Source organism: Lissotriton vulgaris, chromosome 3_1, assembly GCF_964263255.1.
Source record: "Lissotriton vulgaris chromosome 3_1, aLisVul1.2, whole genome shotgun sequence".
Taxonomy (NCBI): domain Eukaryota; kingdom Metazoa; phylum Chordata; class Amphibia; order Caudata; family Salamandridae; genus Lissotriton; species Lissotriton vulgaris.
In genome coordinates this window covers 789811714-789821945 of record NC_141689.1, presented here as the reverse complement: position 1 = coordinate 789821945, position 10232 = coordinate 789811714, and the positions used below count along the sequence as shown (strand labels likewise).

At 43.3% G+C, this 10232-nt stretch overlaps 1 protein-coding gene across 1 annotated transcript; it reads right to left on the bottom strand.

The window, feature by feature from the left end:
• Positions 1-932: 932 nt before the first annotated feature.
• On the bottom strand, positions 933-3703 carry LOC147727035 (uncharacterized). Its single transcript, XM_086963037.1, has 2 exons — positions 2476-3703; positions 933-2110 (listed from the first exon to the last, which is right to left on the bottom strand). The coding sequence occupies exons 1-2, from the start codon at positions 3691-3693 to the stop codon at positions 2072-2074; spliced, it is 1257 nt and encodes a 418-aa protein (XP_086819163.1). The 5' UTR covers positions 3694-3703; the 3' UTR covers positions 933-2071.
• Positions 3704-10232: the final 6529 nt, after the last annotated feature.

The window sequence follows — 10232 nt, the reverse complement described above, 5'->3', positions numbered from 1 at the left end:
ACAATTGAGCAGTGAAAGTACTTATTACAACTTTTACACACGAGATATTCAGGTTTCAGGTTTTAAAGTCTTTATTTCGATTATTAGCAAATCATAAAAGACACATTAAAATACAAAAGAATATAACTGATTCAGTTAAAATATCCAAAGAAAGTCAATACAATAGAAAATATTTAAGCACTCACAAAATACATAAGTGTACAAACAAAGGAACATTCGTAACAAATGGATAAAACAGGATTAAATTTCAATTGATGAATAAAGAGACCTGAATGTTTTATATAAAATTAAAGAAAAACATTGCATTAAAAAGGTCAGGATTACAGTTCAATATTGCGAACAATGAATGCAGATAATGAGACATGGTCGTAGGGTGGTTTAGCAGTTACATACTCAAGCTAAACAAATTATGGCCGATTACAGAACAACCTTTATACTTGGCGCTAAGGCGTACGGTTTTTTAGCCTAAGAAGCCAAGCCCATCCCAAATACTTTGCCAAAGCTACCACAAAGAGTTCTGAAGTGTTGGTCCTGAGTACCTGTATGGCTTCCTTCGCTGTTTTAAATGGTAAGTTTTGAAACAAGGGTTTTAGCCATTTTTTTCGAGGTGCTCCGTACCTAGGACAGGCAAAAAGGAAGTGGCCTTCTGATTCAATATGACCTGAGCAGCAAGTACAGTGAGGTGATATCCCTGTGGATCGTTTGTTCAGAAAGATGTTTAATGGCAAAGCGCCCACTCTAAACTGATGGTACAGTTTCTTATCCAGAGTTCGAGATATAACATCCCAGTATGGCTCTCTCAATGGTTCAATTTTGAATGTTAAGAACCTGCCTGTAAGGCCGTTCTTGTTGGACAACAGCACTCTTTTTAGGCGGATAGTGGCCCAATATAGAGATTTGAATTCATCTTTGGGTGGGAAAGAGTTAGATTGTGGGGATGACCAGAGATGTTCCAAACCCATGTCTTTCAGAATTGTTTTGACAGCAGAGAGCCATGGTATTTTCCCAGAACCCCTGATAGACCTAACTTCCGACAGTTCTTTTGCAAAGAGGGATAGGTCTGGGGATGTCCATATTCGTCTCCACAATGCCCCTAACCTAAATCTTGCCATCTCATTGATAGGGGGGGAACCAAGATCCAAACAGAGGGGGAGCAAGGGTGTAGACTGTGGAAGGCCCACTAGGTTTCGAAGGAATCTACATTGAGTTTTGTACAGATTAGACAAGTCCATGTGGCCCCATAGATCCGCGCCATATAAGATGGCTGTAGAGATTTTTACATCATAAATCTTAAGGGCCGGCAGGACCCGTTTAGTGATTGATTCCTTCTGCTCTTTAACGAGACAACCAGTCAGCCTAGCAAGTTTAAGATGTTGCATATTGATCTGATCTTTCCATCTTAAGCGGCTATCAAGGGTGACCCCTAGATAGGTCATGGTATCAACCTGTTCAAGGTTTACTCCATTCATCTTCACTGAACTCCGGACTGAGTGGTTTTTTGTAAAGACCATAAATTTTGTTTTCCCCACGTTGACTACCAAGTTGTTGATGGCACAGAACTCCTCAAAGCGGTCCAAAGCCCGCTGTAGTCCGCTGCGTGTTTTTGAGAGGATTAGAGTGTCATCTGCGAAGATGAGTAACGGGAACCTCATCCTTGCCAGCATTGGTGCATCAGTGGGGGTATCCAAGAAGAATTTCACAACTTGATCGATGAAAAGGAGGAAGAGGGTAGGGGCCAGGACACACCCCTGGCGAACACCTCGGGTTACGGGGAATGTTTCTGTCACTTGTCCCTGACCCCCCCACCTCACCCTCGCAAAGTTGTCCTCATGGAGTCTTATAATAAGGTCCAATAGTTCTGGTGGGCACCCCAAATTTTCCAGCACCCCCCATAGCCTGTCCCTGGGCACTAGATCAAAGGCGGACTTCAGATCGATGAATGCAGCATAGATGTTACCACCACCTGACCAAACCTCCTTCCAATAGATCAGGCAGAATCTGAAAACCTGATCTATGGTGCTCATTCCCGATCTGAAGCCCACCTGCATAGGTGACAGAATATTCTCCATTTCTATCCAACCCTGGACCCGTCCCAAAACCATACGCGCCACTATGTGGAGAAGTGTGGCTCAGGGGTTAGAGGCGGCAGACCCGGAAGCTGAAATCAGTCTTGGACCAGGGTTCAATTCCCCGCCTCGGTGGGACTTGGGCTCAAAAATTCCACAGACTTGATAATTCTCGTTCCGGTGCCTACTCGACTCACGGGTTCACACTCTGTGACTCTGGGCAATAGCTTGCTTAATCTCCACTATGGCCCCTCGCGGCGGGATGCCTGGCTTTCACCTTGTGGATACCCTGCTGGGGTGATCTCACAGGGGAATACCAGGACGGGTTCCCAAGGCAAGCGCCTTGATGCCTACGGGTGATATGTGTGCTATATAAATTGCAATACATTTACATTTACATTTACATTACTATCTTTTGAATCGAATCGATTAAGCTGATAGGGCGGTAGTTTGCTGGAATGGATTTATCACCCTTTTTATAGACTGGAACAATTTCGGCCCCTTTCCAAGATTTCGGGACTGTTGCTCCAAGAGCCAAAGTATTAGCTATTTTAGTAATATACGGGAGCCACAAAGTGGGATTAGATTTAAAAAGATCAGCCGGGATCAGGTCCATACCGGGGGCCTTACCTCGGAGAGTAAGTGCCAATGCCAGCTCTACCTCAGCAACCGTAAAGGTGAGTTTTTCACTTTCTGGGGTCTGCATGGGTGCATTACCTAAGGAATTTGTGGTCTCATCGTCCCCAGCTCTAAATTGGGCCGAGTAAAATGAAACCCAATCCTCAAGTGGCACATTATTTCCCGGGGCAGAAGGGTCTATGTTTTTACCCCATTTAACCAGATCCCAAAACCTTTTCTGGTTATTAGAGGATGATGCCTCTAGAAGATCTGTCCAAAACTCATCCTCCCACTCCCGTTTAGCTTTACTAAGGGTTTTTTTGTAATGGAGTCTAGCAGCTCTCACTCCAACCATGTCCCGAGATTTAATGGTAGAAATAAGAGCTGTATGTGCCTCTCTACAGTCCTTATTGTACCATTTTTGGGGTAAAGGATTAGTTTTAGTAGCAACCTTCCCACATGGTTTAGATAGCATTGTTTTTAAGCTGTCAAAACACTTGATATGGATACCCATCACACTATTTGCTGCTCCAGTATCCACCCCCGACATATCTATTTGCAACATTTCATTAAGTGCATTTCCCACCACATCATTGATATTAATTAGTAAGCACTCATCTTCCATAACCCGTGACCACTTCAGTCTCCTCCTGTCGTTGGTAAGTTGGACGTCCCCTGTAATGGTTGCAGATGGTTCCTCATGTCTATTTAAATCCGGTGTCTTCAATGATAGGGACAGTGGGTTGTGATCACTTTCCGGGCGCTCTAAGACTGCCATGTCAATTAGCAGAGCCCAATGCTCCATGTCCAGTAAAATATAATCAATGCGGCTTTGCCTCTGGCCATTATCGAAAGTACAATTTCCCTTCACATCAGAGGCGGAGCGGCCATTACATGCACGGAACCCATTTTGTAGGCAAAAGGCCATCCAGGACACTGCAGCCTCTGTAGCTTTAGCCCTCTTCTCCACTTGTAAGTCTGGGATACCCCATACAGAATCATCTGCCATAGTCCAGGTATCTCCCATATCTAGCACGGGTTCTATAGTACAATTTAGATCCCCAGCAAGAATGGTAGTGATGCCTCCGTCCATTTTCGTTATCATATGATCAACAAGGTTCAACAGGGGTGGGCTTTGACTGCCAGGAAGGCCTCTAGCATAAATGTTAATAATGTTCATAACTTGCTTGTTCCCTTTGTTTATTACAATGGATAGGAGATCCTGATTCTCCACCGGGAACTCCGTTGGGTAGAAGCCCAGGGATTGTTTCACCCAGATTAGCAAGCCACCTGCGGCCAGCCCTTTACCTCCTTTGGTTGCGGGTTTGTAAAAGTTGATATAGCCCAACTTATGGACAGGCTCCGTTGCCCATGTTTCCTGCAACAGGATAATATCGTAATTGTCCATAAAATTTGACCAATCTGTAGACGCAAGGCGCGCCTTAATACCTGCTATGTTCCAGGACAACATTTTTAGATGGTCGTTCAAGTTGTCTGGCAACAGAGGGTGTAGGGGCCGTACAGATCCATGAGACACCCCTATATCATCATTGACCACTAAGTGCTTAACACAATCTACAGGGGCAATAATTTTCTCCTCGGTCAGGGACCCCTGGGTAACTACGTGTGGTCTAGGGCTGATTGGCAGATATGTTTGGCCTCCTTCCCCGTCTTCTAGATTGGTTAATTGGATTGGGCACACCATATTATACTCAATGGGCACTTGGGCTATCACACTACCAGCCAGAGACTCGCTAGAGGGATCGTTAAGTCAATCTATAGCCTCCAAGCCAGAAAGGGGGCCAAAATGATTGAAGAGAAAGGGGCGCTGGCAGTCAATCGGGGTTAATGCCAGGGGATGTCTCGCAGCAGGACCTTTACGAAACAAAGGATAAGATTGAAAAGGTATATGCCTGCGCGGGTAAAATTAGGATAAAGCTAATGTTTGTACATCCCCCTGCCTTGCAAATCTGGGTTCTCGTTTAATAGCATCTACCACCCATGAGTCTTTGAATGATATGAGGATACAGTCTCCTTCTAGATCTTTTGCCTCCGGCCCAACCCAATCTACTCTCCTCACATACAATATCTCCGTGGGGGTGGAGGGGGGTAGCGGGCGATTTTTGTTTAGCCAAAAAGTGACTTTGTTGCGAAGGTCACCATAGGATTCCCTTGAACCTGGTTTTAATGGTGCTACGCCTGTCAGAACGATGGTGTGTAAGGCCGCTTCGGGTGGAAGATCAACACTGGGAATATTTGGCCTTTTACGCCCCCCCTCCCTGTAATTGGTGGAAGCAGTATTTTGGGTTCTTGAAGTACTTGGGGAAGGACGATTTAAATTAGGTTGTATTTGGGGACCCATGTTTTTACGCCCAACCATATTTTGTTTAACCTCTGTTTTTGTTTGGGGCTTTAGTACCTGAGTCTGAGAGCTAGCTCCTGATTTGGAAGAGGTGGTAGAGGTAGTATTAGTTTTTTGTCCCCCTTTAGATGTGATGTTATTCATTCCTGTTATTTTATTAGGGACATTTTTGTCGTTTTCCATATTCTTACTAGTAACCTTACTGGGTGCCTTACTTGGTGCTGGTATGTTAACAGTACCCTTATTATTAGAGCCACATAATACTTGTAGCATCGTATGGTTTGATTGGATCAAATCCTCCATGCTATCGATTTTAGAGGTCATGAGCCTAGTCCGCTCCAGGACTGGTAAGAGTAGTGTTTTAAACATGGCCTCCATTTTTGCCAGCAAAACCTCATCGCTATTGAGGCACATGGGACATGTGGTTGAAGAACCCAAAGCCAAGAGTGAGGGGCATAACATATTGTTAGGCACAGAGGATTTTAGCGAGTTTGGATGAGGCTCAGACCCCTGACACCATTCCCCTTGAACTATATTTGCTTCGTTGGGTTTCAGATTTCTTTCCCCTGACATTCTAGAATCCCGTTTTCTCTTTTTAGTATTGGGGCCAGAGTTGGATATAGGCGGATTAACCTTTTCAACAGGATTAGAAATATTGGACTGATTGAGGAGAGGAGTTCCGGATAACTGGCTAAGATCCTGCTCCTCACTAATCACGGAGTCATTATCCTCCATCCCAACCCCATGTGTATCTTTGGAGTCGTTAATACTATTCCTTTCTTCCTTTATTTTGTCCCTTGTTGTCTTGCTACCCCCAAAATTTTCTATATGGACTATTGCGTCCGTAGAGGTAGTATGGACACAATTGAAGGCAGCATGGGGTACAGAGGGTGCAGGGGAGATAGATGTAGCTAAAGCCCCCAGTGAGGATCGTTTTCCACTAATTAGGTCTATTGACAGCCTTTTCTCAACCATGGCAATTTCCTTTTCTAAGATACCAGTGGCCCGTGTGATAAAAGCGTCCAGGGGACCAGAAACGACGCCATTGGATGTGTTAATTTGAACAGTACGTTCCTTCCCTGATCTTAATGGCATTTTAGGTGGTTTCCTAGACGTCCAGGGGGAGTGGGCCTAGGCCGGACTCTGCCGTACTCGAACGGCCTCAAACGGCCCGCTCTTTGCCCGGTCTTCGCCCCGGTCGCTCCCGCGCGCTCCCGCGCAGCGTGGCGCCCCACTATTTGTAGGTCTTGGTCCAATGAATGGAGGTGATGTAGGTGGGGCGGGGCGGTCAGGGAGAGCGGGGCCAGGTGACTCGGCCACTGCCACCGGGACTCCTGGGAAAGTGAGTCCGGTGTAACGCTCGCAGCCCTGCTGCCTCGCACAGACCCCACTGCAAAGTCCAGGGGTGTAAAGAGATCCGAAGCGGGACCCGCGGAGCGGGTTCCGCAAGGCGTGGTTTCGAAGAAGGGAGCCTTCAGTACACAGCTACGCCGTCCAGGTTAGCAGGTTCGCAGAACAGTATCCCACAGAACGGTGAGTCCTCGCCCCTTTTCAGGTGATGGAGGTGGAGATATTCAGTAAGAGGGCATTATTAATCTGTGGTAAAAGCTTTAGAGATCAGAGAATAATAATTACGAAATAAAAGATTCGAGTTACAATAACAGGAAACATGATGAATAAGTTCAAAGTATAAATCCAGCTCAGCTTTCACATCAGGTGAGAATAGAAAGCCCCACAGAAAAGGGAAGAAATAGGTTCCATTGCAATCACTACATTCACAAATCCCATTTAATCTGCTCACGGGCATTACACAGTCACCTTTAATGAAAACATTTTTTAAAGTTATGGACCAGTTATGGGAACTCACTTAGAACCACGATATGCAAACCTGCTCATGGTAATCCAAGAGAGGCCTTCCAGAGGTCTATTTGCATTTTAAAGACGACATAATCATCATTCAGCCATTCCCAACAGAGTCACTGGAGTGATTTCAAACAGACCCTTCTTTGAACTTTACACCCATGCATTCAATTTTCTTTATACAACTGTAGTCAAAAAACAAGATGGACATATAAGAACTCCCTATGTTCTAAAGCCACACAGACATACATTTTTAAAACAGAAGTTTTTATTCCACTCAAATAAGAATAAGAATAAAAACTTTATTGTATAGTTAGTAAAAACCATTACAAAAGTAAAAAACAAAAAAAAGAGATAAATAGCATCGGTTTAGAACTGTTCAATATGCATTCATATTTTAGACTTAGCAACATTAATAAGCAAAATTATATCAAAGAACGTCCATTGCCAAGTCAATTTGATTTTATATTGTCTATTAACTAGTTGTCGAACGGTGAGTTTGACTCATCTTCCTCCACTGTATCCATTGACTGGCAATGAATAAACACACAATATTAATAATACATTGTGGTTGTATCTTTCAGGTTTTTTTGCGTCCAAGCATTGAATTGTCTGCCTGCTACGCTGAGGGCCACTGCGGACCTGCCAACTTTCAGGAAACATATTAAATCCTGGCTTTTTAAGAATTAGTTTATGCCTCAGTAATCTGCCACTCTTCCACCCTCAGTGCCAGGACACTCTAGTATCAGTAGCTGTGTGCTATATTAAACCCTCTCATTCATTCATTCATTCATTCATTCATTATATAGTACTTTGTAGTACATACTTCTACCACTTAAAAGTGCTGTAAATAACAAATGTTACTAATACTCAATTTAATGTACTCAATTTAGTGACGTTTGATAGGAAGTAGCCCTTCATTACTTTTGCATGTATTAGCCCTTATGATTTGTAGATCACCTCATGTTTCAGCAGCAACAATTTAGCTCCTTGAGAATCCTACTGTAATTTTTAGCCAGGTCATGAGATATCAGAGAATATGAACTGATATTTGCAAAGAGACCACGATCTCACCTCCTTAAACAAAGAATTATTTCATCATGGCCTCTTTATCAGATGAATGGAAAAAGAAACAAGCCACAGTAACTCACCAAGGCACCCTACTGCCATATCTGCTAAGTAAGACCCACCTTACTCAGTGGGATGTTCTAATTATCCTTTAAAGACAACAAATTAACAGAATCCCCTTTCTGCCCCAGCTTATTCAGTGGGTTGTCTAAATTATCCCATAAAGAGAACAAATACCAGAATTCCTTTTCTGAATTTGGTAAAACCCCTTCTGCACTGACTATGAACTGATGATTTTGTAATTCACTAAGTTAAGGTGGCTAAAGAAATTTGGAGCCGGAAAAGGAGGGCCTTTTCATGGTTTAAAGATTTGATGCTAGATCTTCCTCAATGGGTCTTGGGATGGGTATATTATCCATCAACACTTCCTTCTATGTAACTAATTATAAAACTTTTGTGCATATGGTAATGAGTACGAAATTGATGGAACAAAAAGATTGTGTCTTAAAAGTAGTAAAATAGGCGGGATGAATTTATCTTTACAGACATAAGTATATTTCTCTTTTTCCTCTCATGTATAATAAGAACAAATAGATTTGAGAAGGGTTATGTGTCACCGCTGTATAAAGCACATAGGATCATGATCATAGTAATTGCATCTTATCATACCACCATGTCACTGTTCTAACTACTCATGGAGCAGACAAGATACAATATGCAAGTGACATGGCTCTATTGGTGGATCTATAAAGTAGACCAGTTTTGGGGTATCACTAAGAAAAGGCACTGTTAGAGATTGGGGTCTCAAGTTGGCAGAGGTAGGTACCTTTATCCAAATAGGGACCCTTGCTTCTAGTCAAGGTAAGGGAGGAACACACTCTAGATAACCCCTGCTCACCCCCATGGTAGCTTGAAATGAGCAGACAGGCTTATCCCAAAGGCAATGTGTAAAGTATTTTGTACCAATACTCACAGTAACACTTTGATAACACCACAAATGGACACCACACCGGTTTAGAAAAATAAAGTATCTTTATCTAAACTTAACAAGATCAAAACAACAAAAATCTTGACAGAAAAAGCAACTGCAGGCCAACCCCAGACACACAGCAAGGGCAATACTTCTCCTCAGTTTCTCTTGTTCTTCACCTTGGGAAAGGTTCCTCTGGATTCCAGAAGTAATCTAAAGTTCTGGGGTCTGAGCCCCTCTTTTTATACGATAAATGCCTTTGTTCTCTGTAGGCAGAGAGTGTCTGTGCCCAGCCAAAATCAGTTCTGTCCTCTCTGGTGCAGCTGCTCAGCAGGAGGTGGAGACGGCATTGTGGAAAGCAGACCAGTCACATTCAGTTGAAAGGAAATCTCCTCCCCCCTACTCTAATTGCAGCCCATGTCTATTCAGCCCAGCCCTGACTCATCTAGACTCTATGGAGCCACTGCATCTCCCCAGCCCCTGTCATTCCACACCTAGCAGAGGCACACTGGATGGTGAAGCAAGAAAATGCCCACTTTCTAAAAGTGGAATTTTCAAACACAGAATGCAAAAATCACCCTCACTAAAAGATGCATCTTAACATTCTGAGTTCAGGCATATCAAATTTTATTTTCCTATCTTAAAATGTTATACGCCAACACCCCATTCTATCCAATAGGAACAGATCGCCTTGCAATAGTGAAAACAAATTTGGCAGTATTTCACTGTCAGGATATGCCACACACACTAGGGCATGTCCTACCTTTCACATACAGTGGGTGCACTTGTCAGATTTTCATGGCAGTTTACAAACTGCGCACAGGCACTGCAGTGGCAGGCCTGAGTTTTCTTTTCAGAGCTACTCATGTGGGTGGCACAATCAGTGCTGCAGAAACAATAGTAGAAATTGATTTACATGCCCTGGCACACTCAGTGCACTTTACTAGGGGCTTATCAGTAAATCAAATATGCCAATCATGGATAACCAATCACAATAACAATTGACACAGAGAGAATATGCACTTTAGCACTGATTAGCAGTCTATATCCAACAACCACACGTCAGGATAAAAAAGGAGGAAGAAGCAAAAAGTTTGGGGATAACCCTGCAAAAAGGGCCAAGTCCTACGGGCACCTTCTCTGTCAGTAATATATTAATATGTAGGGAAAATTGTTACCTCTCCTATGGACAAGTGTGACATGAATATGGGAAGATACAAATCATTCATAAATCAATCTAGTATGGAAATTAAGAGGCATGCATGGCCTCCTTTAGGTCTATTAATTA